The sequence below is a fragment of the Rhinichthys klamathensis genome, unplaced genomic scaffold (assembly GCF_029890125.1).
Source record: "Rhinichthys klamathensis goyatoka isolate OS25496 unplaced genomic scaffold, OSU_Roscu_1.1 h1tg000206l_1, whole genome shotgun sequence".
Taxonomy (NCBI): domain Eukaryota; kingdom Metazoa; phylum Chordata; class Actinopteri; order Cypriniformes; family Leuciscidae; genus Rhinichthys; species Rhinichthys klamathensis.
This window is the reverse complement of record NW_026606731.1, coordinates 317,700-337,792: the sequence shown is the minus strand read 5'-3', so window position 1 is coordinate 337,792 and position 20,093 is coordinate 317,700. Positions and strand designations below refer to the sequence as shown.

Sequence of the window (20,093 nt, the reverse complement as noted above, 5' to 3'; positions counted from 1 at the left end):
TAATAATGTTAAATGCCCCTTTCCTGTGTGTCTAGTGCTGCCCAAGGTAAGAAAGAGTCATGGTACCGGGGTAAAACCCTCTTCGTCTGCTGTGTGTTAACACATTGAGTCAGCAGTGTCGTCTTGCATTAGAAGAGCTGTTGGTGTATGACTCTACCACAGTTTAATTCATCTTTGATGAATGGCTTTTGCTGTTTCTGTGATCTGGAACAGTGAGCACCAGCTTTCTGCTACGCTCCACTGCGTCTGTCTTCAGAGGCTACAGCAGGTGATTCTGGATGTAGTGGTTCTGGGAGATCAGGGCCGACGGTTCCTCTACCCGAGGCTGAGACACAGTCAGCTGCACAAATCTGTCAACATCCCTGTCTGCTTGCCAGCTCGCATTTAAAGCCCATTAGGGATTAACCAGACCACCCTAATGTGTCTAAGCCATTACACTATAAGATCAGATCTTTACGCATGTCTGTACATACGGGGAAAGGAAAGACAATTTCCCTTGCTGATACCTTTTACCTCTTTTGATGCAAATCTTCAAGTGAAGATCTAGTTTAAAGTAATTTGGTGTTTGTTTACTTAAGGGCTGAGTGTTTTTTTAAGGATACAACGATATCAAGCCGATACAGTAAGTCGATAATTATTTTCAAGTTCAGACGATAATAATAATAAAATTCTGTGCTATTTTGTCTAAATATCTTTAAAAATCACTCGAAACTAAAATTAATCATTTTAAATGCTACAAATGAAAACAAGTGAAACATTTATTATTATCAATGTTGAAAACAGTTGCGCTGCTTAACATTTTTGTGGAAACTGATCTATTTTTCTGAATTATTTGATGAATCGAAAGTTTAAAAGAACAGCATTTATTTAAAAGGACTGGCAAGCAATAATTTATTTTCTTTCTTTTTTTCTAAATAAAATCTAAAATCTAATTAATTACGTGATGTGCCGATTAGTTAATCTAATTAATCACACATCAAATTTGGGTGAAAAATTACCCCCAAAAGATAAAGTAATTATTGAGTTAAATGAGAAAAGCATCAAATAGACATTACAAAAAATAGCTTTAGAAATAAATATTTTATTTGGTTCAATATAGAATTTATTACACAAACTTTTAGGTTACAACGGCTATGATTTTTTTTTTTTTTTTTCAGAAGCTGCATCTGAATTGGTATTTATTTAGATGCCAAAACAGTTTGGTTGCCCGCATTCTTCAAAATATTTTCTTTTTATGTTCCACAAAAGAAAGAAACGACAGGAGGGTGAGTAAATGTAAATAAAAAAAATTTCAATTTTTGGGCAAACTATCCCCAAAATGTGAATTTGTTTTATGAAGTGATGCGCTAAATAGGAGACTAAAACTGCCAGTAGGTGGCGGCAAATGTCTAAATGAGTAAGTCATTGCGGCATTTGATTCATTCAAACAGCTGATTTATTCAGGAATTAAATAAATGACTATAAATCTCTATATGATTGGGCCATTGAATCATTGGTTCACCCGATTAAAACACCACTATGTGTTGCTCGGAGATTCACAACAGTTCTGTTCTGGCTTCATAGGTAATAAAAGCATTGATTTCTTTAAAAACAAAATGGCTCTGAACCCTAACTTTTAAACGGTAGAGTACCTTGGACTTGACTGACGTCTGTGGAATGCAAAAGGTTGTTAAAAGAAAAAGATGTTTGGCATAATGCGTCCTGTTAGGCGGTCTGTTCCTAACATAAAGCTATCAAAAGGGTTCAGCTGGGTTGTAATATAGTAAACAAATCAAATGGACTGCTTTTATGGCTTTAAAAAAAAAAAAATTGTTTTACAGAAAGGCATATGGATATTTTTTTTACTTCTACAGTTGTATTTTGTCCCTTTTTTGCATTGGCCAATTATTACATAGTTCCAATGATTAATTTTCTTGCTCCATGTATTTCTAGAAGTTAAACCTACTGTTCAGTAAGCAGTCCATGCTGATAGCTACAGGAGGGCTGAATGTAAACATCCCAGTAGAGAATATTCCCCTGCTGGGCCGCACAGTCAGTTTTTCCACCGCCGCCTCCCTGGAGCTCAGAAACTTTGAGACCTTCGGGCAAATTCTTCAGATCCTCAATCGCACGCGCCCTCAGTTACCCACAGGTTTTGTCAAATTATTCTCTATACTAACATCTTTTGCTTGAAGAAAAAGTGTCTTGTTACATCAGCGACGAAAATTTTACTTTTCCGTAGTAGCGAACCAAACAAATGTCTCATTTTGCATGTTACTGCGTCTGCTGTTATATCCAACATAGAGAACCAGATACGTCATTGCAGCCAACACAGACCTGCTTATCAGACGCTTGTTGTGGAGATATGAAGGAGTGTTTGGGGATTGGATAAGATAATATTTACTTTTTTGGGACTTCTACAAATCCTACTCGTTCATTTGTTATCCACACTAACAAAATGAATGAATCAGAACCAGTCACAGCCAAGACATGTGAGCAGGACTTTCTTTTTAACCATCGATTGTCCTCTAGCCATGGGGATATGTCTTACGAATCGCCACCTCTAACGCAACATTAACAGGATTTAGTGCGGGTAACAGTCTCGGATGAGCAATAGGTCGTTATAAAATGTTACCCAGGGAAATGGGAAAAATGCATGCCTTACTCATTGCAAATTAATTCCACTGGGGCTCTAAACCGCAAGTTTGGCTAGCCAACTTAACTCAAACGAACCCCAACCGAACTCGCTTACTTCTACACCCACCAGCTGAACCCCCGCCTCTTGACCCACCAGTGATACCAGCTCTCTTTAACCAGCAGCCCGGAAACTCCTCTCTGTAATTGGGTCTGAAGTCTTGCGTAACAGCCATATCCCACAGTTCAGCTGACTGTGATAGGGAGAGCGAGCCAAATCCACTCTGTTCTCCTCTACCAAAAACCCAAACACTCTCAGAAAAAGGGATGTGCAAAGATTTAGTCTCTCTAAACCCCTCCTTTCTGCAAGCATGCTCTGCTCTGATTGGTCAGACGGCCCAGTCTGCTGCTTACAGCATGTGTCAGCGCTTGGTACACAGTGATACGAACAGTAACGATTGATGGCATTGGTTTTTCTGTAACAATTCCAGTGTGAGTCCTCATCCTTTTTAAAAGTGGATTCACAGCGCTGAAAACAGTATCTTCTCAACATGTCGACAACACACACTAAACTCTTCTAGGCCTCCTCTAAAACTAGCCATTGAAGACCATAGACTGCCTTTATGCAAATTTGTTACATTGTTACGTAGGTATGTTACGTGACTTGTTTCAACAGTTGAGAATCGATTCTTTCTTTTATGAGACAATAACTTTATTTGGTGTGCACTTTGTAAAAATTCTGCAAAATTTTAAATGCCACTCACAAACAGCTATTTATTACACACTGCATGAAAAGGGGATGTTTGTCTGTCTGTTCTACCGTTCTCTATCGATCGATCTATCGATCTATCCTTAGGTCCTTCTGTGTATCGTTCTATCCATCCATCCTTAGGTCCTTCTGTGTATCGTTCTATCCATCCATCCTTAGGTCCTTCTGTGTATCGTTCTATCCATCCATCCTTAGGTCCTTCTGTATCGTTCTATCCATCCATCCTTAGGTCCTTCTGTGTATCGTTCTATCCATCCATCCTTAGGTCCTTCTGTGTATCGTTCTATCCATCCATCCTTAGGTCCTTCTGTGTATCGTTCTATCCATCCATCCTTAGGTCCTTCTGTGTATCGTTCTATCCATCCATCCTTAGGTCCTTCTGTGTATCGTTCTATCCATCCATCCTTAGGTCCTTCTGTGTATCGTTCTATCCATCCATCCTTAGGTCCTTCTGTGTATCGTTCTATCCATCCATCCTTAGGTCCTTCTGTGTATCGTTCTATCCATCCATCCTTAGGTCCTTCTGTGTATCGTTCTATCCATCCATCCTTAGGTCCTTCTGTGTATCGTTCTATCCATCCATCCTTAGGTCCTTCTGTGTATCGTTCTATCCATCCATCCTTAGTTAGGTCCTTCTGTGTATCGTTCTATCTATCCATCCTTAGGTCCTTCTGTGTATCGTTCTATCCATCCATCCTTAGGTCCTTCTGTGTATCGTTCTATCCATCCATCCTTAGTTAGGTCCTTCTGTGTATCGTTCTATCTATCCATCCTTAGGTCCTTCTGTGTATCGTTCTATCCATCCATCCTTAGGTCCTTCTGTGTATCGTTCTATCTATCCATCCTTAGGTCCTTCTGTGTATCGTTCTATCTATCCATCCTTAGATCCTTCTGTGTATCGTTCTATCCATCCATCCTTAGGTCCTTCTGTGTATCGTTCTATCCATCCATCCTTAGGTCCTTCTGTATCGTTCTATCCATCCATCCTTAGGTCCTTCTGTGTATCGTTCTATCCATCCATCCTTAGGTCCTTCTGTGTATCGTTCTATCCATCCATCCTTAGGTCCTTCTGTGTATCGTTCTATCCATCCATCCTTAGGTCCTTCTGTGTATCGTTCTATCCATCCATCCTTAGGTCCTTCTGTGTATCGTTCTATCCATCCATCCTTAGTTAGGTCCTTCTGTGTATCGTTCTATCTATCCATCCTTAGGTCCTTCTGTGTATCGTTCTATCCATCCATCCTTAGGTCCTTCTGTGTATCGTTCTATCCATTAGGCTTGGGCGGTATCCAAATTTTGATACCGTCAAACCTCCTCCCTATTTTACCGCGGTATACGGTATTACCGCGTGATAATTCAAAATTATGACATAAGGCTCAGAAGGCATCACCAAACTGTTGGTTTGAGCAGGGATGAGTCACAATTTTCGAATATTTGATTTTATTATAGAATATGGAATTGGTTGTGGGATTATTGTCTAAAAAAAATCCCCATGTTTTCCGTTCTGATGCGGTGGTGACACGTTCAACCAGAGGGTGGCGATGCCAATAATGCATCTAAAAGCTGTCAATCAACTCTCAGACAACAGGAGAAGATGCACATTGTCTCACACCAGAGCATGCGAGCGGAGTGGTAATATTTCCTCCAGAGCAGAGAGCGCATTTCTGAAGATCCCGCGCCGCGTGCTCAGTCCACTCAGCGTCGCACGCTCAGAACGCCCGCAGTGACATGCTGGTTAGAAAACATGTGAAGGAGGGCTGCCCGTGCACGACTAAAGGTTTTTTTTCTAGTTGAGTAGTAGTAGTTGATTTAAGCCATTAGTCTAATCACATATTTATATTGATTAAATTACTTAAATATATATAGGAGAGAATGCTAAACCATAATGAGCGTTTTCGTAATATATTGCCTATTCTGCATCTCAAAGCACGCATAAAGCTTGCCACAAAGAACCGGCAAAAGTAATTATAATGCATGAAACATTTGAATTGTTTATTAATGAAAAACTTTCTATGTCAGTGGCTGCACAGATAAAGTTTACGATGAAGACTCGCATCTTCGCAGTAGTGAACACGCATAGAGAGAAATGCACACTTCATATGAATTAGCCTACACAGAGAGCAGCCCATTTCTTTTAGTTTTTAATTGTTTTGTTTAAAAGTAGACATTTCAAGCTTACTATATATATACACTTCTCAGATATTTAAGGCATCTATCTTATAGCCTACGCTGAGTTTTGTTTTTTTAGGAGACGCGCTCCAGTTCACGCGCCGGTGCCTCCGTGTCCGGCTTATATTGTCTAATATATATGCTTTTATTTATTACTCCAGGCAATTCGTTGATGAAACATTGATTAAAATTAAGATACAATTTATACAAAACGAAATTCACTTTAAAGAAAGGCTTTCTACAAAACGAAAGCCTCTCACGGAGACTTCAGATGCCCCAACACCTGCGATGAGACGACTCGACGCCGGCGAAATGTTATGCCCTAAATTAATACATGATGATTAACTAACTATATTCTTCTATGTACATTTCTGAAATGCACTTTCTGTAAAGCTGCTTTGAAACAATATGTATTGTGAAAAGCGCTATACAAATAAATTTGAATTGAATTGAATTGAAAACAAAATGTGGTCAAAAAAAAGTGGTCAAAAATCATGTCTGACCCATTCCAAATGTTTTCCGATTTTGGGCATCTTATCATCCTATCTTATTCATCTCATGCAGTTTCCTTTTCATATAATCAACATAGATGAAATAAAAAAATAACAACATTATATTATTAAACATAAATATGAAAAGAAATACGTTTTTTTTTTTACTTATAGCCTATTTAAGTGTCACACCGCTCCGCTGTATAGCTGTGTAGCCTACATGCATGTGTGTGTGCATATGGTGGAGGGGTGCGATTTTCGAATAATAATCAAATAATACCAGGCGATCTTCAAATATTATTTTTGCTTGAAATGCCCATCCCTGCCAAACTGCAGAAGTCGTGTTCTTCTTCGAGACCAGGTCACTCGGTGCGCAACTTGCCATCTTTCCCCCTCTCTCCCCCACTCTTTCTCCTCCACACTGTCACGTGATGACAACCACACATAAGCATTTTTAGCCATTAAATAAATTATATTTAATATTTAATCCTTGTCTTCTATATAAGTGCATTGGATTTTTTTTATGACGGTATGACGATATTGAAACTGATACCGTTGCTATTTTTAGATCCCGCGGTATACGATATTACCGTATTACCGCCCAAGCCTACTATCCATCCTTAGGTCCTTCTGTGTATCGTTCTATCCATCCATCCTTAGGTCCTTCTGTGTATCGTTCTATCTATCCATCCTTAGGTCCTTCTGTGTATCGTTCTATCCATCCATCCTTAGGTCCTTCTGTGTATCGTTCTATCCATCCATCCTTAGGTCCTTCTGTGTATCGTTCTATCTATCCATCCTTAGGTCCTTCTGTGTATCGTTCTATCCATCCATCCTTAGGTCCTTCTGTGTATCGTTCTATCATCCATCCTTAGGTCCTTCTGTGTATCGTTCTATCTATCCATCCTTAGGTCCTTCTGTGTATCGTTCTATCCATCCATCCTTAGGTCCTTCTGTGTATCGTTCTATCCATCCATCCTTAGGTCCTTCTGTGTATCGTTCTATCTATCCATCCTTAGGTCCTTCTGTGTATCGTTCTATCCATCCATCCTTAGGTCCTTCTGTGTATCGTTCTATCCATCCATCCTTAGGTCCTTCTGTGTATCGTTCTATCTATCCATCCTTAGGTCCTTCTGTGTATCGTTCTATCCATCCATCCTTAGGTCCTTCTGTGTATCGTTCTATCATCCATCCTTAGGTCCTTCTGTGTATCGTTCTATCTATCCATCCTTAGGTCCTTCTGTGTATCGTTCTATCCATCCATCCTTAGGCCCTTCTGTGTATCGTTCTATCCATCCATCCTTAGGTCCTTCTGTGTATCGTTTTATCCATCCATCCTTAGGTCCTTCTGTGTATCGTTCTATCCATCCATCCTTAGGTCCTTCTGTGTATCGTTCTATCCATCCATCCTTAGGTCCTTCTGTGTATCGTTCTATCTATCCATCCTTAGGTCCTTCTGTGTATCGTTCTATCCATCCATCCTTAGGTCCTTCTGTGTATCGTTCTATCATCCATCCTTAGGTCCTTCTGTGTATCGTTCTATCTATCCATCCTTAGGTCCTTCTGTGTATCGTTCTATCCATCCATCCTTAGGTCCTTCTGTGTATCGTTCTATCCATCCATCCTTAGGTCCTTCTGTGTATCGTTCTATCTATCCATCCTTAGGTCCTTCTGTGTATCGTTCTATCCATCCATCCTTAGGTCCTTCTGTGTATCGTTCTATCCATCCATCCTTAGGTCCTTCTGTGTATCGTTCTATCTATCCATCCTTAGGTCCTTCTGTGTATCGTTCTATCCATCCATCCTTAGGTCCTTCTGTGTATCGTTCTATCATCCATCCTTAGGTCCTTCTGTGTATCGTTCTATCTATCCATCCTTAGGTCCTTCTGTGTATCGTTCTATCCATCCATCCTTAGGTCCTTCTGTGTATCGTTCTATCCATCCATCCTTAGGTCCTTCTGTGTATCGTTCTATCTATCCATCCTTAGGTCCTTCTGTGTATCGTTCTATCCATCCATCCTTAGGTCCTTCTGTGTATCGTTCTATCCATCCATCCTTAGGTCCTTCTGTGTATCGTTCTATCTATCCATCCTTAGGTCCTTCTGTGTATCGTTCTATCCATCCATCCTTAGGTCCTTCTGTGTATCGTTCTATCATCCATCCTTAGGTCCTTCTGTGTATCGTTCTATCTATCCATCCTTAGGTCCTTCTGTGTATCGTTCTATCCATCCATCCTTAGGCCCTTCTGTGTATCGTTCTATCCATCCATCCTTAGGTCCTTCTGTGTATCGTTTTATCCATCCATCCTTAGGTCCTTCTGTGTATCGTTCTATCCATCCATCCTTAGGTCCTTCTGTGTATCGTTCTATCCATCCATCCTTAGGTCCTTCTGTGTATCGTTCTATCTATCCATCCTTAGGTCCTTCTGTGTATCGTTCTATCTATCCATCCTTAGGTCCTTCTGTGTATCGTTCTATCCATCCATCCTTAGGTCCTTCTGTGTATCGTTCTATCCATCCATCCTTAGGTCCTTCTGTGTATCGTTCTATCCATCCATCCTTAGGTCCTTCTGTATCGTTCTATCCATCCATCCTTAGGTCCTTCTGTGTATCGTTCTATCCATCCATCCTTAGGTCCTTCTGTGTATCGTTCTATCCATCCATCCTTAGGTCCTTCTGTGTATCGTTCTATCCATCCATCCTTAGGTCCTTCTGTGTATCGTTCTATCCATCCATCCTTAGGTCCTTCTGTGTATCGTTCTATCCATCCATCCTTAGGTCCTTCTGTGTATCGTTCTATCCATCCATCCTTAGGTCCTTCTGTGTATCGTTCTATCCATCCATCCTTAGGTCCTTCTGTGTATCGTTCTATCTATCCATCCTTAGGTCCTTCTGTGTATCGTTCTATCCATCCATCCTTAGGTCCTTCTGTGTATCGTTCTATCAATCCATCCTTAGGTCCTTCTGTGTATCGTTCTATCCATCCATCCTTAGGTCCTTCTGTGTATCGTTCTATCCATCCATCCTTAGGTCCTTCTGTGTATCGTTCTATCTATCCATCCTTAGGTCCTTCTGTGTATCGTTCTATCCATCCATCCTTAGGTCCTTCTGTGTATCGTTCTATCTATCCATCCTTAGGTCCTTCTGTGTATCGTTCTATCTATCCATCCTTAGGTCCTTCTGTGTATCGTTCTATCCATCCATCCTTAGGCCCTTCTGTGTATCGTTCTATCCATCCATCCTTAGGTCCTTCTGTGTATCGTTCTATCTATCCATCCTTAGGTCCTTCTGTGTATCGTTCTATCTATCCATCCTTAGGTCCTTCTGTGTATCGTTCTATCCATCCATCCTTAGGTCCTTCTGTGTATCGTTCTATCTATCCATCCTTAGGTCCTTCTGTGTATCGTTCTATCCATCCATCCTTAGGTCCTTCTGTGTATCGTTCTATCCATCCATCCTTAGGTCCTTCTGTGTATCGTTTTATCCATCCATCCTTAGGTCCTTCTGTGTATCGTTCTATCCATCCATCCTTTGGTCCTTCTGTGTATCGTTTTATCCATCCATCCTTAGGTCCTTCTGTGTATCGTTCTATCTATCCATCCTTAGGTCCTTCTGTGTATCGTTCTATCCATCCATCCTTAGGTCCTTCTGTGTATCGTTTTATCCATCCATCCTTAGGTCCTTCTGTGTATCGTTTTATCCATCCATCCTTAGGTCCTTCTGTGTATCGTTCTATCCATCCATCCTTAGGTCCTTCTGTGTATCGTTCTATCCATCCATCCTTAGGTCCTTCTGTGTATCGTTCTATCTATCCATCCTTAGGTCCTTCTGTGTATCGTTCTATCCATCCATCCTTAGGTCCTTCTGTGTATCGTTCTATCCATCCATCCTTAGGTCCTTCTGTGTATCTTTCGTACTATCGTTTGGTCCTATCTTTCTGTCTTTCATTCTATAATTTGGTCCTAACTATCGTTCTATAATTTGGTCCTTCTATCTATCTTTCTTTCTATATTTCGTCCTATTGTTCTATCTCTATCTTTCGTTGTATCTTTCTATCTTTCGTTCTATCGTTCTATCTCTATCTTTTTATGTATGAGGAAAAGCAAGACAGCTCTTGATCACTTTTTAGGATCTTTGCCTCTCATGCATATAGGTGTTGTCTCCAGCACAAATGAAAAGGGTTGTTTATAAGAAAACCCCCTTCATAGAGCTGCAATAACTGAGCCAAGCAGTGGAGTAAAGAGCGTGAGCTTCAGGTTTCTCACAGCCTAGACTTACTGCAGCGGAAAGTGTTTTCAAATCGTGACTCCATCGCCAAGTTGTCTAGCTTCCTGTCAGGTCAGCGCTTCTTTCCTGTGGCACCCCAAACACTTGCACGATTCTCTGTGCTCCTCATTCCCAATTTCCTCAGCTTAGAAACTAAAGCCAGGAAATGAGATCAGCTGGACGTGTGTTAATTGGAGATTGTCGTCCTTTCTGGAGCAGACACACTGGCTGCTTCTCATACCAGCATTCAGTCTGGCTCTCTTTCATTCTCTCACAGTCTTTCACTCTTTCTTTCATCCCTGGATAGAGCTTGTGAATTTTGTGAAGTTAGACACCCTGGGAATTGACACACAATATCCTCCTAGCGGCGCGAGAGAGCGTTTCACATAAGAGGACTCTGTTATCCGTTCAGCGCCAGACTTTTCATTTGGCCATTACTGCTTTCTGGAGGCATATAAAACCGTTTGTATCGATGCTGTTCAGAAGGATGTTTTTTAGAGATTAAAATAACTTCAGGTAGAGAAATAAAACCGTTTGAACTGTGTAATGAATGAGCAGTGCTCTTTGTGGAAAGACTGTAGATCCTGTGTTTGCACAGTGTGACAGCCTCTAAAATCAGCTCTCTGTTTTTCCAGGTCTTTAAGGGTGAATTTCAGCTACCTGATTTTCTTAAAGAACAGACACAGGTATGGTAGATATTCTGCCTGTCCTTAAGATCTTCATAAATGGCTTTTTTTTTTTTTTCAAATTGATTTTCTTCTTCCTTTTTTGTTTGTTACAGTATGCCCACCACTAGTAAATAAAATGGTGGTCATTAGAGACCACCATCTGCTTCCACTCACTCTGAATCTTTGCTCTTCACGTAATTTCTGATCATAATGGTGGTTAATAAGGTGTCTTGATCTCCTCCAGCCTGCGCTCCTCTGATCTCATGTTTTCATTTTTTTTTTATCTGATCACATTAGCTGCTAGAAATGTGTGTGGCCTCATTTTGTGTGCATAGTTCTGCTTTCTAGATAGAAGGCTTATACCGCCCCCTCTTGGACAGAAGATGGGAAACGATTTTGCATTTAGCAATAATTTTGAGCTCAAAATAGAAGCAAAAATTTTATAGGAAACAAATAAATTCTGTTACAATTGCAGTGCCATTTAAGGTAGTACTCGGGGGTTTCAAGCCAAAAGTGGCTGGGAATACAAAACATAATATATACACTCACCGGCCACTTTATTAGGTACACCTGTCCAACTGCTCGTTAACACTTAATTTCTAAGCAGCCAATCACATGGCGGCAACTCAGTGCATTTAGGCATGTAGACATGGTCAAGACAATCTCCTGCAGTTCAAACCGAGCATCAGTATGGGGAAGAAAGGTGATTTGAGTGACTTTGAACGTGGCATGATTGTTGGTGCCAGAAGGGCTGGTCTGAGTATTTCAGAAACTGCTAATCTACTGGGATTTTCACGCACAACCATCTCTAGGGTTTACAGAGAATGGTCCGAAAAAGAAAAAACATCCAGTGAGCGGCAGTTCTGTGGGCGGAAATGCCTTGTTGATGCCAGAGGTCAGAGGAGAATGGCCAGACTGGTTCGAGCTGATAGAAGGGCAACAGTGACTGAAATAACCACTCGTTACAACCGAGGTATGCAGCAAAGCATTTGTGAAGCCACAACACGCACAACCTTGAGGCGGATGGGCTACAACAGCAGAAGACTCCACCGGGTACCACTCATCTTCACTACAAATAGGAAAAAGAGGCTACAATTTGCAAGAGCTCACCAAAATTGAACAGTTGAAGACTGGAAAAATGTTGCCTGGTCTGATGAGTCTCGATTTCTGTTGAGACATTCAGATGTTAGAGTCAGAATTTGGCGTAAACAGAATGAGAACATGGAACCATCATGCCTTGTTACCACTGTGCAGGCTGGTGGTGGTGGTGTAATGGTGTGGGGGATGTTTTCCTGGCACACTTTAGGCCCCTTAGTGCCAATTGGGCATCGTTTAAATGCCACGGCCTACCTGAGCATTGTTTCTGACCATGTCCATCCCTTTATGGCCACCATGTACCCATCCTCTGATGGCTACTTCCACCATGTCACAAAGCTCTAATCATTTCAAATTGGTTTCTTGAACATGACAATGAGTTCACTGTACTAAAATGGCCTCCACAGTCACCAGATCTCAACCCAATAGAGCATCTTTGGGATGTGGTGGAACGGGAGATTCGCATCATGGATGTGCAGCCGACAAATCTGCGGCAACTGTGTGATGCCATCATGTCAATATAGACCAAACTCCCTGAGGAATGCTTCCAGCACCTTGTTGAATCTATGCCACGAAGAATTGAGGCAGTTCTAAAGGCAAAAAGGGGGTCCAACCCGTTACTAGCATGGGGTACCTAATAAAGTGGCCGGTGAGTGTATATATTCCACTTAAAGGCACAATATGTACGATTAGTTTTTTTTATAAAATATCCCAAAACCACTAAAACAATGTTATTTATTTTGTTGACTTGTGTACTTCCATTATCCCAAAAGTTTAACCATGTTTAAATCCAGAGAAATCAGCCATTTTAACCAGTGTAACGGCCCATGACATTGTGTCGCCTGTCAATGACGTCAGATCCGCCTTACCCTCGATTTCCGGTTGTACTTCCGTAGAAAACCATGGAAACACCAAAGACGCTTTAATGTATTATGCGTTTTATTAGACAGGTGAGCAACTGTTTCGACCTTTATCGACAGAAAACTAATCATTGTTATAAAGCTCAACACGGCCTCAGAGACAACACTATTTTGTCAAGTCTAACATAGCATAACCATAAAGAGCTTTATTTGTAGTAACAGTAATACAGCATTTTCTCCACTATACAATATATTTTCAAATTAACTGCATGCCATTTAGCAACACAAGTCATCCAGCTTTTATTAATATGATATTCTAATATCGATCTAGCTTACTGCAATGAGCAACAATTGTCTCATAGCAGCCACCGAGGAAACGCACAAAGTAATAACAACTTTCAACGTATTTAGTATAATTGTTTTGACTTTACTTTGGAGATGAAGTTCCATGATTCCACGCTCATTCATTCACAGCGTCATCAAGCGACGCCTTTCTTCTAAAAAAGTGACCTTTGGCGGCGAAACTTACATACTGTGCCTTCAATATTTTTATTTTTGGATTTAGTATAGTGATAATATAAAAACCAATGATTTTATTTAGCAAACAAAATGCTGTCTCTGTATATTATGTTTAATATTTGTCCTTAATATTTATAGCTGCATTTATAGTTTGGGCTCCCTTGCAAGAAGATCATCGTATTTTGGGGTCCTTGGCATCAAAAAAAGAATAGAAAAGAAAACCCCTGGATTAGATGGTGTTGAGAAGTTCAAGAGGGACGGAGGTCGCTGTAATTCAAAATCTGTGACTAATGAATATGAATCAAATTTACACATGAATATCATATCACATACACGCTCATCAGATCTGCTCCTCTGTATATAAAAATGATAACTATATTGTGAAGTGCACTAACATGATTGTTCAGAAAAATACAATACACTGAAACTGTTCATTCACACATTATACTGTACAGTATTGTGTCCACACATGTGTAACAGATGTTTGTCTTATAACAGCTTCAGAAGTCTCCAGAAAAGCCAAACCCGAGTTAGGAGGAGAAGACGAGCTTTTTCAATAGAAGTGAGTTATTTTCTATACTGGAAAACTTTTATTCCTCTTTGGATCAGATGGTGTTTTGCATTATTAACATGCCTTTTGAGATTTACAGTATGCGTGTTAAAACTGCTATTTGTGCTAGAAGAATGAATACATTTTTGCTTTGTTGCTGTTACTATTATTATATAAATGTATTATATACTATTAAATATATAATAAAATGTATCATTATTATTCAAACAAATAAATGGATAATTTATTGCTGTTATTTTTATTATAATCCATTTAATTATCTATTAATTATTTATCAGTTTACTACTACTACTAATAATTATTATTATGCATTTATTTTTTCATAAATAATGAAAAAATAATTATTGGTAAGCATCTACTACTATTATTATTATTATATTTACATTTTATTATACATTTAATTAGGGGTGGGCGCTATACCCAACGTGAATACCGGTATTATGTTGTGCCATGATATGGATTTTGCGATACCGAGGATACCGTATTCATTAATTCAAATTTTGCAGTTTTATTGTTTTGTTCAATTTGGTACTCTTTACAACTGTTAACACTAATGACGATACAGAATCGAATACGCTGTTTAAGGAAGTGGCTGATTTGGCGCTTCATACGCGTGAAGTTGCTGAGGCGATTAACCGCTGTCCTGTGACGCGCTCAATAACACATAGCTAGTGCTAAGCGGCTGTTCATAAAGGATGCATATTTTGTCGTGGAATGGGAAATACCAAAGGTAATAAAACGCAAGTTTGACTTTTAACTTGAGCGCAGCATTTTTAGAATGCCGTTTCATTTGCGAGACGCGGGTGCAACACCAAAACAAGTTCCTCAAGCACAAAAAAACGTTAAAGTTCCAGGCTACTGAATGTTTGAGATGTCATGTTTTCATAAAGGTTGAAAGGCTGAAAGCTGCTATTATTATCTTTGTTTTTACAAAACATTTACTGCTAATAATATTATCCACGTGGACAGGGGCGTCAGTTTGTGTTGAAAAGTGGTGGGGACAAAAGATCAGATGAAAAAAACATAAACAAAAATATCGAATAACGGCGCATCAAAAATGGCATAGCGTAGGCCAGTCAACAACACGAAAATACTCAGCATAAACCCCCTAACAATGTCGACTGCACATGTAACAGTCCCTGCAACACCAGCTCAACCGAACAGTGCCAAAGCACCATACTACAGGGCTCGACATTAACGCTTGTCCGGGACAAGTGGATTTTTTGAAGGGACAAGTAAAAGAGAATTTTACTTGCCCAACCGGACAAGTAGCCTCCACAGGCTGCGTGCTCGTTTGTCCCCGGGGGACACCACACACGAGGAGAAATGGGGCCAAAAAAATCCAACATGTTGGATATCCTCGATTAGAGATCTGAGCGGTCCCGGCGTCCTTCCGAGCAGACGAGAGGAGTCTTAACACACCACACACGGCAGGAATATCTGATCAGATTATTTTACGATAATCGGAGCATCCTTAAGATTGTCGGAAGGGGTAAATCGGGGCTAAAATCGGCCTAATTATCCTGCCGTGTGAACCAGGCTTTACTGATCGGCGCATGCATGTTTTTGGGTCATTTTAGAATCAGTAATAGTTTATTTTGTTTAAGTTATTTTTTGGACAATGTACATTGTTTCTTTCTGTATCTAAACTGCATTGCATGTTTTATTTTGTGCAAATAAACCTTTAACATTTCTTGGTTCGCTTAATTTTTCAGAACATTTTAACCGTAATGCTTTCAAAAAGTGGTGGGGACAAAATCAGCCATTTCAAAAAGTGGTGGGGACATGTCCCCAGCGTCCCCAGTGTAAATGACACCTATGCACGTGGAGACATTTCCCCGCAATGTAACGTTAGGCTATGAATAACAGGACACGACACACACATAAGCGCGCGCATACACACGACACACACATAAGCGCGCGCATACACACACACTGGTCCACTATCTTTGTGGGGACTCTCCATAGACGTAAAGCCTTGTTTATACTCGACGCGTCCGCAAGAGCGCGAAGTGCGCGCGGCAAAAATGACGTCATTGCGGTGTGGGCGGTCGTGCGCGTTGGGTGCGCAAGACCCCATTTCGCCTGGCGGTGTGCACGGCACTTTTTGTAACATCGCGCGCGGCGCCGCATCCGAAGATGAACGACTTCGAGCCGAATCTGGCCGAACTGGTGCGTCTGTATCAGCATGTTTATGATCCTTCTATACACAGAGACATTTGCATTGATGGGCGACCATAAAAGCCTCTCATTTTTTGAATAGGAACACATTTACATTAAGCACCCAGTTTGCACTCTAAAGTAACTGCTTATATTTACAAAATAAGCCTACAATAGCAGAAGTAAGCCCTGCTGATGAAATTAAGGTTTAAACACTCTTCAATAAGGCTTCAGTTGTTTACTAGTTTACATGCAGTGAAAGTACAATAAACCTACTGCATTTATTACTCTTTTTATATGAATCAGAAATTAATAAACTACTAATAAATGGCAAACTACTTCTTCACTGCTGATTCCTGGTGGTTTAGAGGAGAATTACTCCGAGTCGCCCCCTGTCGTTTCACAGAATAGCACAACGGCGAGCGCGTCAAGTATAAACGCCTCGTCCATATGGAGAGGTCCGCGCACAGTCAGCGGAGACTCGCGCTCGTGCGGACGCGTCGAGTATAAACGTTTTATATTGTACAAACTGTAGGCCTTTATTCTGTCTCCTTACACTAATGAATTATTTTGTATGAAAATGTTCATTGTTTTTTTCTTGTATACTTTTAAGTTCTATTTATTTGGTGCTTTGTTCAATCTCAACCCATTATTTTATTTTTATTATTAAGATGTCTGCACAAGAGTTAACTGTAATCTGTGCAAACATTAAACTTAAATTAAACGTCTCGCTTTGGTCTACACTGGAAGTGTTCTGTTTGCTCTACTAAAGCTGAACTATTATTACTAAAGCTGAAACTAAATAAAATAAAAACTATATAGAAATGTGTTTGCAAAATAAAAACTAACAAAACCGTTAATGAAACTAGCTAAAACTAAACTGAAATTTAAAGCAAAATTGAAAACAATATTAAAATAAAAACTAATTTAAAAAAGCAAAACTATAACAACAGATATTCCCGGAGACAGAGCACACCCGAAGACGGCTCTCACTCAGAAATCAATAAAGTCTTCATTCGCTGCCGGTTCTCATTATGACAAGACGAGCAAAAAGTGGAAAGACATAACACGTGCATTCAGGCCTACCTCATGTTGCACGTTTGCACTTTTTGAGAAAAAAAATGGCACAATAAAAAAACACATTTCAGGTCTATGTCCAATGAATTGCCTCACCTTTTTCTAGTTATCTAGTGTTAAAATACATATTTTGCCTGTAATTTAACTAAGGTGTACCATTTTTTTTTCTCTCATATCGCGATATAATATCGATATCGTCCAGACAGTGAAAAATATCGTGATATGAATTTTTGCTCATATCGCCCACCCCTACATTTAATAGTGTATAATAATATATTTTCTTATTATTATAAACAATTAAATAGATAGTTTATTGTTGTTATTGAAAACATATTATTATTATTATTATTATTTAAATATTTATAATGATAATTTATTATTAATAATACATTTTATTCATAATAATAATAATAATATTTATTTATAATTATGATGTATTTACTTTTGTTTTAAATAATTAGATACAAAACAATAATTATTTTTGCATTTTTATTACTATTATTATATTAATATATTATACTTTTAAATATAAAATATAATTTGTTATTATTATAAACAATTAAATAGATAGTTTATTATTATTATAATTATTGAAAACAAATAAATACATAATAAAATGTATTATTATCAAAACAAATAAATGGATAATTTATTGTCCATTTAATTATTTATTATAAGAATTTGTTATTAATACGTTTATTTATTATTATTATCTATTTAATTGTTTTTTATAAACAATTAGATACAAAACATTGATGATATTGCACAACGTGACATTATTTACTATCAGTATTCTTGTGCTTTGTGCCAAGCACAATATTTTTTCTGTAAAAAAAGGAATCGCTGATTTATTTCCCCGTAGAATGAACCTCTGTCTCTCCTTTAAATATGCCAGAAATATCAAATAATATCACAGCATAATTATGTTGAACAGAGACAGAAAATCAGACATTTTATGTTTTAACAAAAAAAATGCTTTAAATTTTCCATTACCATTAAAGTTTTATGGCAATGAATAGACATGTAAATATTCTGATAAACAAAAGCCAAACATTTAAAAATAAAAATAATTTTTATTTGTGGAATAAAAGAATAATGTGACAGTATTCTGTTAATTTGATCAGTTGTGTAGTACATGATGGCAGCTCAGGCCTCTGATGTCAGCAGTGACGTAGCGCACTGTATGCTAAACACAGTTGGCCTTTTACTCCGCTGACGGGCTCTTGCTGTGTTTCAGGGCTGAGTAGAAGCAGATGCCGTGGGACCATGATGGACTTGCGTCACCCCCGCTATGCTGGGACCTCCATGCATGGAAACACTTATCACACACACACACACACACACACACACACACGCACGCCTCTGGACTCAGAACACTCTTTGTAGGACAGTTTTGGCCTTTGATGTTGTACTGTAACAATTGTGGCCTAAGGATGTCATTGCTGTTCTGAATTTTGTGTTTTCTTCTTTTCTGTTTTTCCACACTACTCTTTTAATTTCCGTTAATTTTCCTGGCTTCATAAACCTGTGATTCTGTTATAAGAAAATACAGTGGATTTAATTAGCAGCAAGGAAATATTTATGGAGGAGCTTTGGCTTTAGAAGACGCAATTTTAATGTTGGTTTTTACTTTCATGCCTTCGTAATGTGCAATTCCTTGGGTACTGAATGATGTACAAGAATTCAATCTTGTGTAGAGATAGACATGCATTTTGTTCTCTGCATTCGCATTGGAGTGACCTTATGTACTTTGAGAAGAGCTGTAATAAATGAGCTGCCAGTGTTGAACGGAAGAGGCTCATTGACATTTTCTCCATTGGCAGAGAAACGCACATCGGTGATGTTGTTTTTACGATTGTTATTTTTGTACTTGTGTAAATCATAATTATGTACTCTTTTATTTCTTTCAATGAAATAAATCCCATAGCGCTGTTGGCAGCCAATTTGCTGACAATAGTCAGATTCTTGTATTAGCAGCAGGAAACAAGGTTTTCACTTACTGTATCTGTGGAAGTAGCCCATGTTAGAAGTAATATGTATGGCTCCCTCTAGTGGTTACTTTGATACACTGCACACATGCTCTTCCCTTCTTTCATTTATATTGTTACAATACTGTACTGTACAATACTGTTTAAAATGTTTGTGAAGTCTCGACTGCTCAACCAGGCTGCATTTATGTGATCAAAAATACAGTGATATTGTGAAATATGATAGTTTAAAATAGTGATGGGACGGTTAATGCCGGGGCTCTGATGCTCCGACTCAGTTTTCAAAGCATTATTGTATCACACAATACCCATGCTTGTATCAAAATGACAATACCACGTGATTGATGACGTTTGAAGCTTCGAACGTCATGCAGTATCGATTCGCAAGGTCGGAACAGCCATAGATAGCCATAATGATATCTTTGGGAACAGCTGCTTTAAAAAAAAAAAAAAAAAATGGCGCTTCGTAAAAAGGGAAATGATTTTCGAGGAGGCATTACTTATTTAAACGATTTAAATATAACATAAATAGTATATATATATATATATTTGTTCTATTACTAATGATGATCACATACTTGTATATGTTATATTATTAATCAATATGTGAATCCGTTGACCAGGCTGCACATTACACTAGTTGTGGTCTCGACACAAATTAATTTAGATCAGAGATAGAACTGTAACCCAGATTGATTCCACTCCTCCAGTAAGCTCTTTCTTTCTAAACTTTGCTTGGTCACGTGATTCCTTACGAATCTGATTACGTCATCCAGATTATGTAATCAGTTACTGTTTGAACTTCCAATACAAGCAATTCACAATTTAAAAGCGACAGTTTTTCTGCA

The 20,093-nt window shown here is 38.9% G+C and overlaps 1 protein-coding gene across 6 annotated transcripts in view; it reads left to right on the top strand.

Moving 5' to 3' along the window:
* Window positions 1-20,093, top strand: part of tpst1 (tyrosylprotein sulfotransferase 1) — a 361,312-nt gene that overhangs the window by 34,682 nt on the left and 306,537 nt on the right. Inside the window, exons 4-6 of one of the 6 annotated variants that reach the window (XM_056263307.1) lie at window positions 10,943-10,993; window positions 13,948-14,011; window positions 18,495-19,200. In XM_056263307.1, the coding sequence (XP_056119282.1) occupies window positions 10,943-10,993; window positions 13,948-13,983 (87 nt within the window). In that variant the 3' untranslated portion in view covers window positions 13,984-14,011; window positions 18,495-19,200. Of the gene's footprint in view, window positions 1-10,942; window positions 10,994-13,947; window positions 14,016-18,494; window positions 19,201-20,093 lie in introns of those variants that run through there. The other 5 variants (XM_056263308.1, XM_056263309.1, XM_056263310.1 and 2 more) reach the window with 5 other exon arrangements.